This window comes from Cetorhinus maximus, chromosome 22 (genome assembly GCF_964194155.1).
Source record: "Cetorhinus maximus chromosome 22, sCetMax3.hap1.1, whole genome shotgun sequence".
In the NCBI taxonomy this organism is placed as follows: Eukaryota; Metazoa; Chordata; class Chondrichthyes; order Lamniformes; family Cetorhinidae; genus Cetorhinus; species Cetorhinus maximus.
The window spans coordinates 48091941-48109602 of NC_135900.1; the positions used below are offsets into that span (position 1 = coordinate 48091941).

Below are 17662 nucleotides of genomic sequence, written 5' to 3' on the forward strand. Positions count from 1 at the left end.
GTTGACAGTTCTTTTCAGTGGAATGAGAATTGCTCATTAAAGAAAAAATAATTGCATTTATATTGCCTTTCAGAAGCTCAGGATACCCCAAAGTGCTTTACAGCCAATTAAGTACTTTTGAAATGTAGTTCCTGTTGTAATGCACCAGCCAATTTTTGCATCATAAGTTTCCACAAACAGCAATGAGATGTGACCAGATAATCTATTTTAGTGATGTTAGTTGAAGGATAAATTTTGGCCAAGACCCTCCCAGCTCTTTTGCAAAATAGTGCCACAGGATCTTTATGGCCACCCAAGAGGGCAGACGGTCCTCAGCTTAACAGCTCATCTAAAAGATGGCATTTCTGATAATGCAAAACTCCCTCAGTACTGCACTGATGTGCTCAAATCTTTGGAGTAAGTTGTAAATCCACAACCTACTGACTAGGACAAGAGAGATAGCACTGAGTTATCAGCTGAATGAATGGAACATGAGAAGGAACCTATGATCAGGAGTAGGCCATTCAGCCCCTTGAACCTGTCCCACCATACTCTTAACTTTATTTACCCACTTTGCTTCCATAGACACGAAGAAATTGCTTATTAGAAATCTGTCAATCAAATTGGGTTTCAGCCTTTTTCCTGCCTTTAATCTGTGGTGTAAATTATCCACATAGCATTGATGAAAAGACTATTATGCACTTAACAACTAATCCGTTGATAGCTGTTGAATCCAATTTTATTGTATTTATGAGATTGGTTGAGGATATTGAATCTTGATTCCAGTGAGATGGAATAATTACTGGATGTAATCATAGTATCATGACTCTGAGATGCTGCTCTGTGGCCACACAGCAATGAATCTCCTCCTACCTCTGTGCAAGGAGGGGAGGAACTTGGGTATGTGAGGCAAAATCTCAAAGCCCTTTTTGCGGGGGGGAAACAAAAGGAGAAGACAAACTGCTGTAGCAGTTATTTGTTTGTGACATTATTTAATCCACATTGTTCTACATCCATTTCAATGCTTGGGAGTTTTGTTTGGAAGTAGCAGAAGTCTGTTCTCTAGTGCTTATATGGGTTTCACAACAGACAGTGAGAGGCAAAATTTCTCAAATAGTAAAAAAGTTGGAATTGGAAAATGAAAATCTTAGTATTGTGAATGAAATAAAAAAAAGCAGAATTTAATGCCCTTCCTGGTGACGGGTTTGGGGGCAGGAGGGGTATTTAATTGGGTGGGTATGTACCCCGCCGCCTTCCCGCCTCCACCCCCATTTAAGTCCATGGTGGGAAGGCCTGTGGACGACTGCCCCACCCCGTAGTCAATTGAGGCCCTGTTGCCCATTGAAGGGTCTCATTTCACTGCCACTGATATTAACCCAGCAGCAGGTGGGGAATTCGCCTTGCGGGGAGAACATCAAGCAAACATGTGCCAACCCCCTGCCATTGCTGCTGCACGTCTCTCCCCCTCCTTCGTGACCTCCGACCCCGCAACCCCCCCCATCTCTCCATAATTCAACTGTGGCCTGGGATCCAGTGACCTGGACCCTAGGCCTTGAGTGGGTATTGTACCAGCAACTGCCACCGCATCCCTTGTGCCACTGCCGGTCACCTCCATTAAATACGATCTTTGTCTTTGAAAATTGAGTTTGCGTTGAAGATTCAAGGACTTTCTTCACTTTTGTCACTGACTGTCCACCCTAACTTCAGTTTGTTAAAACTCCATATAACATAAGGATATTATTTCTCCTGTACAAAAGTGAAGTAAATTTGTCTATCCATTGAGTAGCTGAGCTATATAGGCCAGGTTCAATTCGTGATCTATATTGAGTTGGATGAGGTGCTCCATTTTGTCTCAGAACTTGGGTTAACGAGGAGAAAGAGTATCCAGGATCCACACTTCTGATCATTATCCATCAACTTCAATTATTGAGTGGGTTCCAAATGTAACTACATGTTGCCAGCTGGGCAGTGAAACTGCAGAAACAATTTATCCACTGGTTTGTATTAACACCATTTCTTCTCTTCCCTGCAGTTTGATTATTATAATTCTGTGCTGATCAATGAGATAGATGAAAATGGGAATTACGTGGAGCTTGGAAATGAGTTTATTTTGGAAGTAAACGAGCATTTCAACAATTTGCCTGTGAACACCTCACTCAGTAATATACAAGTCCCAACCAATGTGTATAATAAAGGTAAAATAAACCAGTTTGATCCTTATGCATTAGTTGTCATTTCTCATTTCAGATGTTGATGGATTTGTTGTTTATTTTTGTCATTTCCTGCTTTTCCTGGTTCCTCAGTCCTCCAGGGGGTTGCTGCTGTGGCCCATGCTTGCTACCTTCCCTCTTCTCTCCACTTCCAGAACCTACTTGAGGACTACTGTTGGCATCACAGCCAGCAGAAAGTTGTGAGGGTCCAATTGGTGAACAGCCTTGGACCGCTGGTTGGCATCTGTAACTTGCCAAAATTATACTGATGAGGTTTGTGGCCCAATTTCGGTTGAGCCTTAGGCCTTAGCATCTGGCAGATATTCTAAATACATCACCTTGTTCGAGTCTGTAAATGGTCCTAAACCAATTTCTAGCCTAGAATCTGTCACACTTTGTTTTAATAACAAAACATGGTATGATAATCAATCCTCACTCTGCATAGCTCAAGTAATAGCAGTATCTGATGCCACAGTGACTATAATGAGAATGATACTGAAAGGAATTCTGGCCTGAATGATTCAATAATGCATTATTTAGAGAGTGCACATCTCTTTATCTTGCCATATACCCTTTTCACAGGTCCTGATATTTTGAATTGAACATTCTGGTTGGAAACATTAAATATAGTCTTTTATGAAAACTTCTTACAAGCATGAAATCAGGAAAATAATAAAACTTCTGAATATCTTAAAGCAGTCATTACTATCATATTGAAATTGACATTTTAAAAATTCCACAAAACTCCATTGTCAATGAGAATTTCTTCCCTGCAAAAAACTAAATACCGTTAAGATCCTGTGTAAACACACATTTTATAAATGTGTTAGTGGCATCTAGTGACAGGACATCAATACTGCACCAGTTTTTATTTTCATGTAGTAACAACCTCTCTGGATTGAATGACGAGAATGTTTTCTATGCTGTCTAGTTGGAATGGCCAAATATGCATTTAGATATATGGCTTGATCTGATATTGTTTCTTGGTTATCTGCAGCTTTCAAATATGTGATTTCTGTCAGACAACGGTTGTTGATTCGCTGTGAATTTCTGGTGGTATTATTGCAGTTGAAAGTGATCCACTTTTAGTGAAACCCTTGAGCATCAAAGCGTTGTCCACTGTCTAATCACATGCTTGATGCGAGTTTAAATAAACCAAATTTCTTACTGGAGAATTGATGTATATTGGATAAATTGTGGAACCAACACATCAAAGTGAATATTGTCTCTGATAGGAAGATTAGTTTGGTGCTGATGATGCAGAAGCCATGAAGCCATACAGAATTTCTTTGTCAAGCACCTTAGATAGGAATATCAGCCAAGGGTATATTTTCTGTTGAAACAGTGCACTTCTGAAAAATATGTTGCAAGGTTACTGTATAATATGTGCCCATATAACAATTTTTGTAGAAGACAATCATTGGATTTCAAAGGAGCCAACTGCTACAACACTTCTAACAATAATAAATACACAGAAAATCAGAATTTGCGAAAATAGAGCAGATGGTACAGCAAATGTCACTGAATTGAGACTGCCTATCATTCCTGCCCCACTGGAGGGATTTCAGCAGCTCTCATGAGTCACAAGATGGAATTTTATATAGAGTGAAGGCTTACTATAGAATCTGTCACACTTTGTTTTCATAACAAAACATGGTACTATATACCTCACTCTGCATAGCTCCAGTAATAGCAGCATCTGATGTTACAGTGACTGCAGTGAGAATGATACTGAAAGGAACACTGGTCTGAATGATTCTATAATGCAGTATTTATAGAGGTGCACATCACTATATCCTTTCATGTACCTTTTTCACAGATCCTAATATTTTGAATGGAGGATACTGGTCGGAAGCATTAAATATAGTCTTTTATGAAAACTTCATGCAAGATCCAACTCTCACCTGGCAATATTTTGGAAGTTCCACAGGTTTCTTTAGACTTTATCCAGGTAAACTCATTAAAACTCACCAGAAAACTAATGTTAAATGTTTTTGAAGGGATTGCATTTATAAAAAAGGGATTGAAGAGATTGCATTTATTCACAATGACCCTCTCAATACGAATCCCACTTTACATCTTCTAAATTATGTTTATGTGTTGTGTCTTTCGCAACTTTGCAATCAGGAAAGGACTGAATGTAGATGTCCCAGAAGGTGCCAGAGAGACTAATGGTGACAGTGCTGATGCTATAGGCATGAACCATAAAGAATCATAGAATTGTGGAATGTTACAGCATGGATGGAGGCCATTCAACCTGTTGTGTCCATGCTGGCTCTCTGCAAGAGCAACTCAGTTATAACTATTCCCCTGTCTTTTTCCATAGCCCTGCAGTTTTTTCTCTTCAGATAATTATCAAATTCACTTTTGAAAGCCACTACTGCATCTGCCTCTACCACACTCTCAGGCAGTGCATTCCAGATCCTAACCACTCACTGCTTGAAGAAGATTTTCCTCATATCATCTTAGGTACTTTTGCCATTCACCTTAAATCAGTGTCCTCTGGTTCGCAATCCTCTCCCAAAGGGGACAATTTCTCCCTATCTATTCTATTCAGACCCCTCATGATTTTGAAAAGTTCTATCAAATTCTCAGTGCTATTGAAAGGGTTCATCAACTATTTACAGGTTAGCTGCTGAAGGACTCTTAAATAAAAAACAGAAAATGCTGGAAAAACTCAGCAGGTCTGACAGCATCTGTGGATAGAGAAACACAGTTAACGTTTCGAGTCTGTATGACTCTTCTTGAGAGCTAAATAGAAGTAGAAATGTGATGAAATTTATACTGTTTAAGGGGTTGGAGCAGGTGAAGCTGAATAGAAGGCCAGCGATAGATGGGGGCTAAGGAGAGATTGGCAAAGATGTGATGGACAAAAAGACAAAGGGAGTGTTAATGGTAATGGTAAGGGCTAAAAAAGGTGCTGATAGTGGCATTAAGTGGCATTGAACTCAATGTTAAGTCCGGAAGGCTGTAAAGTGTCTAATTGAAAGATGAGGTGCTGTTCCTCCAGTTTGCATTTGGTTTCACTGGAACAATGCAGCAGGCCAAGGACGGACATGTGGGCATGAGAGTAGGATGGTGTGTTGAAAGGGCAAGCGAAAGGAAGGCCTGGGTCATGCTTGCGGACAGACCGAAGGTGTTCCGCAAAGTGGTCACCCAGTCTGCGTTTGGTCTCCCCAATGTAGAAGAGACTGTATTGGGACAGCAAATGCAGTAGACCAAATTGAAGGAGGTGCAAGTGCTTTGAAGTGAAGCGCTGCTTCAACTGGAAGGAGTGTTTGGGCCCTTGGACGGTGAGGCCAGAGGAGGAAAAGGGGCAAGTGTTGCACCTTCTGCTGTGGGAGTCGGTGGGCTTGTAATGAATATTGGTGGATAGTCTATCACCAGAAATTGAGACAGAGAGGTCAAGGAATGGAAGTGTTGGAGATGGACCATGTGAAGGTGGTAGAGTGGTGGAAATTGGAAGCGAAATTGATAAATTTTTCCAGGTCCAGATGAGACATGAAACGGCACCGAAACAATTGTCGACGTACTGAAAACAGAGTTGTGGGAGGGGGCCTGAGTAGGACTGGAACAAGGAATGTTCCACATACCCCATAAAGAGCAAGGCATAACTGGGGCCCATGCAGGCACCCATAGTCACACCTTCTATTTGGAGGAAGTGAGACAAGTTTAGGGTGAAATTGTTCAGTGGGAGAATAAGTTCAGCCAGACGGAGGAGAGTGGTGGTGGATGGGGATTGTTCGAGCCTCTGTTCGAGGAAGAAGCGGAGAGCCCTCAGGCCAACCTGGTGGGGGATGGAGGTGTAGAGGGTTTGGACGTCCATGGTGAAGAGGAGACATTTAGGGCCAGGGAACTGGAAATTGTTGATATGATGTAGGGCAAAAGAGGAATCGCGGATGTAGATGGGAAAAGACTGGACAAGGGGAGAGAGAATGGAATCAAGATAGGAAGAAATGAGTTCTGTGAGGCAGGAGCAGGCTGACAGGATGGTCTACCGGGACAGTTCTGTTTGTAGATTTTGGGAAGGAGGTAGAAGTGGGCTGTCCGGGGTTGGGAGACTATGAGGTTGGAAGGGAAGATCTCCAGAGGAGATGAGGTCAGTAACAGTCCTGGAAACAATGACTTGATGTTCGGTGGTGGGGTCATGGTCCAGGGGGAGGTAGGAAGAAGTGTCTGAGAGTTGGTGCTCAGTTTCTGCGAGGTAGAGGTCAGTATGCCAGACAGCAACCGCACCACCCTTGTCGGCAGGTTTGATAACAAATTCAGGGTTGGACCTAAGAGAATGAAATGTAGGTTAGAGTGGGTGAGAGGAGCAGAGAAATTGAGATGGCCGATGAAGGGTTCTTTCCTGACCATATGCTTGCTTCAGAAACTACAGAAGTTGTTGCCACACATGATGCACTCTTAGGCTTTCGGCTTGGAATAGAAGATGACTGAGATCATCCACCAAGGCTAACAGCCTTGGTGGCCATGCAGAGCAGGACAAACAGCTAGAAGAGGTGAGGGGAGTGGAGGAGGAAGAGAAAAAGAGGAAGTGGGACGGAGGCGGCAACCAAGTCATCTCCTTTCTGCCCAGGTTGAATGATGAGTTACTTTGAATGAGATATCCAATAACCTCAAACACTCTCAGACTTTTTTTCTTCCCCTTGTCACAAATTATTGTAAACTTGATCACAATGCAAAAGTAAACATTCGAAACAAATGTCTCAATAAAATCATGCCATCTTACATACAAATGGAAAGTCATCACTCTTGCCTTTCGTAGTGTTCCTATGCGATGCTATCCCAGTGGCTGCAGCATAGCTATTGGCAGGCAGCTGACTTTCAGTGAAGGAGACTGCTGTTAGCCTTGGTGGATGACCTTGAGCAGCTTTGGCCCAGGAGACTTTGTTTCACACTGCTCCACCTTGGCATGGGCAGCAACAATCTGGGTTGGCTGATTATGTCAGATAGCAGAAGCCAATGATGGGATGTCAATTAGGCTCATTAATGAGCTAATTGATACCCAACTTCCCTGAGCCCACTGCAATTCAGTGGTAACTCAGGAATTAAATGTGAACTGCACAGCTTTCCTGTGCCCTCAGCCAGGCAGGAGTCAGACATTAACAGAGGCTATGTGAAGATCTATGGAGTGTCCTCACTGCATGTCGTCATCATCCTCCTGCAATCGAGCGACTGTTAGGGCCTCCGCTGCATCTCCATGACAGAAGCCTTATCACAGAGGGTATGTGTGCTGCCATCAGCTAGACTGGATTCAAATGTTCACAGATGCAATGTGAGGATTATTGGTGTTCCCTCAATGCATGTTGTCATCATCCCCCATGAATCTAGCAGCTAAGAAGACCTCCTGAGCACACCTGCCTTGTCTAGCCAGTGCAATGGACTCATCACCGGCATCCTCGCCTTTGAGGACCTATTTATCCACATCCCTGCCAACGTCCTCCTCATCGGAAGGGATGTCCAGCTCCTCCATCTTCTCCTCAGCCAGCTCCTCTCCCTGTTGCAGCGCCAGGTTGTGAAGGGCGCAGCAGGTGATGATGATACCTGACACCCTCTGATGACTGTATTGCGGCGCTCCACCAGACCTCATTTTCAACATTTTGATGGTTTGCTCCACCAAGGTGCGAGTTGCAGCTTGAGCCTCATTGTACCTTCTCTCTGCTGCAGTCTGAAGCCATCGCATGGGTATCATCAGCCACGTCCTCTGCAGGTAGCCCTTGTCCCCGAGGAACCAATCCTGCAGCCTCTCTGGACCTGGAAGACGTCAGGGATCTGAGACATACTGAGAATGTAGGAGTCATGGACATTCCCTGGGAAATGTGCGCAGTCCTGTAGCATGCAACTGTGGTGGCTGCACACCAGCTGAACATTCAGTGAGTGGAAGCCTTTGCAGTTGACATAGTTGGACAGCTTGCTGCCATGGAGATCTGTACGCCATGTGAGTGCAGTCGATGGCATCCTGCATCTGTAGGAAACCTGCAATCTGGGCAAATCCCAGAGCTGTTGCACCCTGGCTTTCCTGGCCCTGGGCAAAATGCACAAAGTTGTGTGCCTTCGCGAAGATGGCATCCGTGATCTCATGGATGCATTTGTAGGCGGAGTCTTGCGATATCCCATAGAGGTCACCTGTGGAGCCCTGAAAGGAGCCACTGGTGTAAAATTGAGCGCTGTGGTCACTTTCACAGCCACTGGCAGTGGATGCTCCCCACGTCCCTGTGGCGCCAAATCCTGCAGCAGGTGGCAGATGTAACCGACCATTTCCCTAGGCATGCGACACTAATTCTTGTTCATTTGGAGGAATGAAGAGCGGTGTCTATAGGCCCTGGATCTAGCTAGGTGCTGACCAGCGATGGCTCGCTATGGCTCTTAAGTGGTGTGTGCGAGAACCCCATCTGCCTTCTCTTCCTGAGGGTGCTGCTCCTCCTCCTGCACAGCCAGGTGCCTTCATCGCTCTCTACTCCTTCGTCTCTGCCCCCTGTAAGCCGTAAGGCATACAGCTAGTTAACCAGGCTCTATGCTCCTGATGTACTCCTGCAGGATGAAAGAGAGAGACATGTAGGTTAGCTTGGGGTGTTCTAAGAACCTCTCCTAGTTAAGTCTGAAGGCCCTTAACGCATCCCAGAGAGTGCTGGCCACCATTTGGGTGGTCAGAGCTTAGTGCGCTGCATGGCTGCCCAAAACCCCACCCACCTCCGCCCCACTCACCTGACTGATTGGCAGCAGCTTTGCCCATTGGACTGCAAGCTGTGCTCTCAGCTCTGGCACTGACATTCTCCTAACCCGCACTGCAAGTCTACACTGTTAGCTTGAACCATGGGGGAAACTGGTCCAAACCTGAATGAAGACATTGCAATGGCTGTGAGCACCTCCACCAGTGACTGCTCCATGGCCAACTTTTGCAAGGTGATCGTACATTGTGCACAGTCGTCCAATTGTTCTGCAGTTCACTAAAATGCTCATTAGTTTGCAGTCTGTGCCTGAAGGGTGAAAACCCCTGGAGCATTTGCTGGCACTTTCAGGCCTCTGCCTTTCTTGACTGGGCAGGCAAGCTAGAGGCCCAACTCCACGCATGTGAATGTAGCTGCACCTGAACTGTCTCAGCTGCAGAGGAATGGTCACTTTAACCTTTCCCTGATGTGTGGCCACTTGCCTCCCATGCCCCCCGCACGTGCTTATGCACTACCATTAACTGGAGTGCTGCCCTTGCCACCTCCCCACCCCAACTCGCCTGGAGTGCTGCTCATGCCCTGGCACCGCACTGTCAGTCAGCCGGGAAAAATCAACTTGCCTGTGCCCTTGCCTGGATGTGCGGAACCTCAACCTTGAAGTCCAACAGGCGACCCTCATGAGCACTGCGAAACGTTACTGCACACTCACCTCCAAGTTCCCCTTGAAGTGCAGCTCGCCAGGTGCCCGCCTTATAAATGCTGTTGGCGCACGCCGATGTGCTTGGATGATCCAGCATGGGGGGATGATTCCAGTGAGCTGCACTCATAATGATATGCAGATGTATTACAATGAAGTTCCCAATGTTCAGTGGCGGGAAACATGGCCTGCCATTGACGGGCAGAGCAGACGATTGCAAACATGTTTCATGACGGTGTGAAACCGATTTTTGGCCTTCCCGCCATATTGTTTGCTCACACCCACCATGATACCCGCCGCCAGTCGGCACAGAGAATTCTGCCCTTAGTTTCAATGTTCTTCAGAAAATCCATCAAGGTCAGTTTGGAATAGTGAAATGCAGAGCAAGAGCCCAAAGGTCAGTCTGGTGGCCAGGCAACAGTCACTCCATTGAACAGTTAATCACAAATTGCCTTACATGTGCAGTGATTAGACAGCAGCAGAGTGAACCACTTGCATCATTTACTTTTCCTTTGTGACAGCGCCTGGGAATCGATTTATTTGACTTTAATAGCAAAGTTTTCATCATTGTCATTTATTACTACTCCAGAGGGTTTGAAGTGAGTAGACTACATAACACCAAGACATTACATCACGAAGAAGAATCTTTGCGACGCATGGCATGCAAGATGCTGTGGTGCTAAGACAACGGTCCTCAATTTGTTAACGAGCTGTTATACAAATGTGTACAGGAGTATGGTTTCATGCATGTGAGTACTTCACCTCGATATCCTCAATCAAATGGAGAAGCAGGAAGAGGAGTTTGAACAATCAAGGAACACAACTCCCAGCTCTACAACAAATATTACAAACCAACATTACTTCAGATGATCGTGAGAAAGTTAGGAAGGGTGAAGAGCAACAAAGTGATAGTCAAGCTTGTAATTTCAATTTAAGACACAGAGCATGAGACTTGAAAGCGCTGTAGCCCAGGGAGAGATGTGGATATGAGAATAACAGAAATAAGGCATTGTAATATTGTAATAGAAAGAGCTCCACAGCCAAGATCTGATAGAATTGAGTCAGACCAGTGAAATATCAGAGAAATCAAAGAGCCTTGATGTCATTGGGAAAGAAACCATTGGAACCTTGGACATGCTATATAGATCCAGATGGAGACAAGGAACCAGAAACAAGTAGAAACTCTACAACCACCCAGGTGGAAGACACTCCTATTGAGCGACGAGGGGATGCAGTTTATCTTCAACCTCGAAACAAAATCAGGACCAGATCAGGGAGATTGGGCAAGGCACCAGAGACTAACACTGTGAAGTCTGAGACTTTGGGGGGAGATGAAGAGTATGTATGTAGTTGGGATAAAGACTTTGAGGGAGATGTGGTGTAAAGGGTTAACATTCGGAACACCTGATACTGATGTAACTGTGATGCAATGTCACATAACTAAGAGACTGAGTTCTGGTGGGAAGCAGAAGTACAGCCTCGTGCAGAGTACTGAGATGAGTATAGGTCTATAAATGAACTAGATTTTTTTTTTACAAATAACAGTCTATGGTAGTATCCTTAGGGTAACAGGCAAACCCTAAAGAAACACCATCTAGACCTCAACCCAAGGCAAAACACCCAGCATTGAGAAGGGGAGGGCCACTAAAAACCACTTTGCCTCCAACCCACCTACCCCACTTCTTCAGCAATCTCCACCCCATGATCCCCCTCTGCTTTCACTCACCTTTGGCCTGGGGGCCCTTGTCAAATCTGGGCCTCTAGTGGGTGCATTTCCAACAGCTGCCACTGCTCCCAGTGGCGCTGACAGCAATGAGGACCTGCCAGTCTGTGATTGGCCAGCAGCTCTCGGCAGGTAGAACTTCCAGCTCTTGGGCCCTGAACCCCAGGGAAGGCCTGATGGTGGCCACTTAAGTCCTGTCTGTCAGGCCTTCCCCTTAGAACTGATGGGACTTCCCCACCGGTTCTCTGATGGGCGTGACCTCCGATGGAACAATTAAATCCAACCTGAAGTGTGCTAGTGAGTGTTGTGAATCTGTCTGGATGATGTAATTGTCATATTTGGTATACATGCTTACAGCAGTGCTAAACCTGTGAAGGTACGATATGAATTAAGATATGAGTCCTGATTGATAGAGATTGTTATAGGTGAGTGATGGGGGTGTGGTGAATTAAGGAGTGTCTGAGACTAGCAGTGCAGTTCATGATGCATTCAAGGGTATGGCATTTCAAGATACATTCACTGACCTTGACCACTCCACTCATATAAAGTCATTGAAATTCTTACAGCAGTGCATCCAGGTCCTCAGGACTAGACTCTTAGCATCGACCACAACAGCTATCTGCTCCCAATATTTAGACGTGCACCTGAAGCAATTCCTGCCCTCCTGCAGTGTAGAACATCTCTCCTGCTTCCCACTTCCAGTGCAGTGTCCAAAAACCTTGGAGTCCACTCTCTCCTATAGGATGCCATTCTTCCTTCTGCTGGTCTAGTGAGGTCACTTAATTTTTTCAACACTGCAATAGGATCATTGGGGTCATAGGAGTACCACTTGCAACTGCATCCGCTTTCTTTCATGAAGCCCATAGCCTCTTTCCTTGGACTCAAACAATGACATTGATTCATTTCCTAATTTGTGGCAGCAGCACATTGACATTACTCTCTGAAAAGTTAGATGCCTGTCTTTTTTCCATTTTCAGTTCCAGCCAGTTCAGTTGCTCTATCATTCGTCTGGCCTGCCCTTTAACTGCATGGAGCTCTGTAAATAAGGAAGGTACATCATAGCTCTACCCTTTTCCCAAATCTTCAATGCTCTCTGTCTAATTAAGACCCCACTGGCAAGACTCACATTACACTCCTATCCGCATTATTTAAATTAACTGGGTTCAGAATTTTTGATGGGGTCAGCCTTCTCTGACTTCAGTGAGTACAAATTTCAGTAACGAATACTCTGCCACACTTACAAGCCCATTGGATTTTGAATGGTCAGCTCAGGTGGGTGCTTATCCCCTGCACTTGCCTCCATCTGGTTGAAAGCTGGCAAAGTAGAATCAGCTCCCAAAAGTTCCTGCTATAAGACATTTAAATGAAGCCCCCAACTGTTTGAGGCAGGGAATACAGGCACTGAAAATGTGTGCACCAACAGGGGAGCTTCATTTAAATATCAATTTGGGGGTGGAGAAGAGAGCAGCCATAGACCCTGCTTGCAGACCTCTGGTAATACTGCTCTTTAACTCTCATTCCAATTTTTCATATATTCTTGTATCTAAATGATATGGCCGAAGTGAGGAGGGAGGGGAGGCCTGAGAACAGTGTGGAAGCAGGGGTGGGGAAAGATTATGCTACTTTGTAGTACAGTGTCAAATCATTTAACAACTCTTAATAGCTGCTTGACCAATGGCAGTTAATAACTATGTTCCTGCCCACTTTCTCAGGTATAAAATGGATGCCAGATGGAAATGGGGTCATCTCCTTTGACTGCAGGAACCGAGGCTGGTAAGAAAAGAATTCTTTACTGATTGACTAAATGGCTTTCAAGAGCTAAGCATAATATTGACTTCTCATTCAGGTGGCTGGAATTCCAATTTCAATTAAAATTAAAACTTAACAGCTCAGTGAGGAGATGCAGCAAGTGTTTTTTTATTCTTCATAGGATGGGGATGTCGCTGGCAAGGCGAGTATTTATTACCCATTCCTAATTGCCCTTGAGAAAGTGGTGATGAGCTGCCTTCTTGAATCACTGCAGTCCATGTGGTGTAAGTACACCCACAGTGCTGTTAAGGAAGGAGTTTGAGGATTTTGACCCCATGGCAATTTCCAATTTAGAGTGCTTTGCGATTTGGAGGGAAACTTGCAGGTGGTATGGGTCCCAAGCGCCTGCTGTCCTTGTTTTTCTAAATGATAAAGTCGTGGGTTTGGAAGGTGCTGTTGAATGTGCCTTGGTGAGTTGCTGCAGTACATCATGCAGATGGTGCCACGGTGCACCAGTGGTGAAAGGAGTGAATGTTTAAGGTGGTGGATGGGATGCCAATCAACCGAGCTGCTTTGTCCTGTATAGTGTTGAGCTTCCTGGGTATTGCTGGAGCTGCACTCATCCAGGCAAGGGGAGAATATTCCATCATACACCTGACTGATGCCTTGCAGATGGTGGATAGTCTTTGGGGAGTCAGGAGGTGAGTTACTTGCCGCAGAATTCCCAGTCTCTGACCTGGCCTTTTAGCCACAGTATTTATATGGTTGGTCCAATTAAGTTTCTGGTCCATGTTAACAGCCAGGATTTTGATAGTGGGTGATTCAGCGGTGGTAATGCCATTGAATGTCAAAGAAAGATGTTTACACTCTTGTTGAAGATGGTCATTGCCTGCCCCTTGTGTGGCACAAATGTTACTTGTCACTTATCAGCCCAAAGCTGAATGTTGTTCAGGTCTGCTGTATGCAGGCATGGATAATTCATTACCTGAGGAGTTGTGATTGGAAATGAATACTACAATCATTGGCAAACATCCACATCTCTGACCTCATGTTGGAGGGAAAGTCATTGATGAAGCAGCTGAAGATGTTTGGGCCTAGGACACTACCCTGACTCCTGAAGTGGTAACTTGGAGCTGAGATGATTGGCTTCCAACAACCATAACCATCTTCCTTTGTGGTAGGAAAAACTCCAGCTGTGAAGATCTTTTCCCCCTGTTTCTATTGGCTTTAATTTTACTAGGGCTTCTTAAAGCCATAGTCAGTTAAATGCTGGCTTGATGTGGAAGGTAGTCACTCCCATTTCACCTCTGGAATTCAGCTCTTTTGTCCTTGTTTGGACCAATACTGCAATGAGGTATAATGTGAAAGTTCACTCCTTGGCATCACCTGAATTAGCTGAACTATTGCCTGCTGACGCATGATTCTAGATTTGCCAATCAGGATTTCAAAAGTGGAGGAGTTTCATTGTGTAACTGTTTCCTCCCTCTTTACCTTACACAATGGATGGGAAATGCTGATATTGGAAGTGTTTGCTTCAAATAGGCATCTACTAAATTTTAATATATGGTGGGTGAGTACACCTTGAATGCTATTTCTAAATTTGAATTGCGCAGTAATCATGGGCATGTGAAATGGAAAACATTAATTTGCTTGGTCATGGTAAATACTCAGTAGGTCTTGGAAAGGATACAGTGATTCTATTTAGTTAATTTCTTGAACATTTTTCTATTCTCATGAATCCCCATATCTGCAGTTTTGGATGAAGAAACTCATGTAGATCAGGCTGCACAAGAGATGCTATATGATCACTTCTGGTATCCCACATACCACATCTACAGACAGGAGTGAAGACACCTCACTTTGAGGATGATTCATATGTCTTAGCTTTCTTTGGGGATTGGAGCTGATGTCAGCATATCCAATGACACCATTATGATATATGAATGTCCGGTTAACAGTAATGTTAGATGCTTCCTAGGAGGTCCATTGTTAAGAATTCAGATCTGCCAAAGAGACAATCTCAGGTTTAGTGATATTAATAGCTCCTTTAAGTTGTTTGAGTATCTTACTTTAATGGGAGTTGACTCACACACCCCTAAATCTACTTGAATGATCACCTAATTCAGGGATGTGACAATTGCATCCCCTGTGATCTAGATTGGATCCTCCTCCACCTCTTAACCTCTTGCCTTATTTTCTTATATTCGCTTTTATCTATTGCATTTCTTTCATGCCTATAGGCCACACATGCTCTTTTCTTCAATTTTAGTTTGATTCTAACTTCTTTATCCAAAGTAACCTGCCTCTTTCTTTGCTAGCTATTTATTTTATACTTTTCTAATCTCTAGTAAAAACATTCCATTGTTGATTTGTGGTTCTTTGTGTCAATTTTTCTTTCCACTTCACTTCAGATAGCTCATTTCAGGTATTCTAATATTTGTCCTTAGATGCTCATTCACATTTAACTCACCTGTCTGATATATTTCATTATTCATAACCATATCTAGCAATGCCTTACTCCCCACTGGCCACAGGGCAAAATAGAAAAGTCCAGTTTCATTGTAACAGTAAATGCTGACAGGCGCATACCCTACTAAGAAACCTAGCAAAACTTCCTCAGTCCATACATTAGTAATGGGTTTGTCACTGTGAACTTTCTCAATACACGTTTTAATGTCTAATTTTCCAGTGGCACAGGAATCCATTTGATGGTTCAAAGCTTTCCATGCCAAGTATTTTTCAAGTTCATCAGTTTTAGCTTTTTTTCAGATAGCTGTTAAATGCAATTTTCTGAACTCTGTTGTGAGTAAACCATCAGGGCAACTCTTCATCAAAATTGACCATCTTAATTTCATGCTTCTGTTTCCTACCTTAGTTATTATAATTTTCACAGTCCTTCAAGGCAAATACTTTTCAGAATTCAGAGTGGGTGATCCATCTCGGCCTCCTCCCAAGGTCCCTAGCATCACAGATGCCAGTCTTCAGCCAATTCGATTCACTCCATGTGATATCAAGAAACAGCTGAAGGCACTGGATACAGCAAAGGCTATGGGCCCTGACAATATTCCAACAATAGTACTGAAAATTTGTGCTCTGGAACTAGCTGCGCCTCTACCCAATCTGTTCCAGTACAGTTACAATATTGGTAACAACCCAACAATGTGTAAAATTGCCCAGGTATGTCCTTTCCATAAAGAGCAGGACAAATCCAACTCCGCCAATTACCGCCTTATCAGTCTACCCTCGATTATCAGCAAAGTGATGGAAAATGTCGTCGACAGTGTGATCATGCGAGGCTTACAGCAATAACCTGCTCACTAACACTCAGTTTGGGTTCTGACAGGGCCATTCAGCTCCTGACCTCATGACAGCCTTGGTCCAAACATGGACAAAAGAGCTGAATTCCAGAGGTGAGGCGAGAGTGACTGTCCTTGATATCAAGACAGCATTGACCGAGTGTGGTATCCAGGAGCCCTAGCAGAATTGGAGTCAATGGGAATCAGGGGGAAAACTCTCCACTGGTTGGAGTCATACCTAGCACAAAGGAAGATGGTTTCACCAAAAGGCAAGAAGACTGCAGCCCTCAAGCGCCTTTTGAATGCCATGAAGGCCCGCTCTGGCCGCAGGAGGGGCAGCTATGTTACCACTCTGGCTTGGTGGTGATGGCAGTGGTGCTCAGTGCCAATGCTGCACAGAAGAGGTTGACCACCTAATACAGATAGAGAATGAATGATCTCATACATGCAGCCAGGGTATGGCAACCATCTCAGCACTCTAAACTCACACACTCAAGCACACAATTCATCTCACTCACTGCCAGCTCAAGGGACACCACCACCCATTCTCACACACATACCTTCACATGTCCACCTGGCCTCATCTCTTCTGGAGACTGCATCCTCAGCCCTCACCATCTTGAGGTCACTAGCACAGATCAACATGTGCCCCCACACAAACCCTAGGATACCCTCCTTCCCCAGTACAGCCCTCATCCTGCTGCCGCTTCCCTTGCCTGAGGCCGCTTCTCCCCTTTCCCCAAGCAAGCCCTAGCCCTGTGGCCATTGAAAAGACACCCACATATGGATGATCTGGTAGGTAGAGACCTGCCTGTGAGCCCCCCTAAAAGTGATGTGGAGCTGCCTGTGAAGCCTGGTGCTGATGACCGTGAGTGCTGACTGAAGCAAGGTAGGCAAACAAACCTTGAAGTCCCGAGTGAAATGCAGCCCACCAAGCGCACTCCTCATATATGCTGCTGTGAAACACGTTGGCGTGTTTTCCCGCTGACGTGGGCTGACGATCCAGCGGGGGGAGGGATGAGTCCGGGCTGGTCTTATAATGATATGCAGATGTATTACAATGAGGTTCTCGACGTCTGATGACGGGAAACATGGCCCATCATCAATGGGCTGAGCAGATGATTGCAAACTGGTTTCATGAAGTCGTGAAACTGATTTTTGGCCTTCTCGCCATATTGTCCGCTCACCCCACCGAACACACCCAACGCCAACGGGCATGGAAAATCGCAGCTCATGCTTCTGTGCGATAAACTTTTGGGTTCTTATTTCCTTCAAACTGTACAAAATATCCACTTTCTTGGGTAGCAAATTACGACATGTCTTTTGTTACACCATCT

At 44.7% G+C, this 17662-nt stretch overlaps 1 protein-coding gene across 2 annotated transcripts in view; it reads left to right on the forward strand.

The window, feature by feature from the left end:
• The window catches only part of cacna2d4a (calcium channel, voltage-dependent, alpha 2/delta subunit 4a), a 718409-nt gene that overhangs the window by 139502 nt on the left and 561245 nt on the right, over positions 1-17662 (forward strand). For both annotated transcript variants that reach the window (XM_078568258.1, XM_078568257.1), the window contains exons 5-7: positions 2012-2174; positions 4009-4140; positions 12993-13053. In XM_078568258.1, the coding sequence (XP_078424384.1) occupies positions 2012-2174; positions 4009-4140; positions 12993-13053 (356 nt within the window). The remainder of the gene's footprint in view (positions 1-2011; positions 2175-4008; positions 4141-12992; positions 13054-17662) is intronic.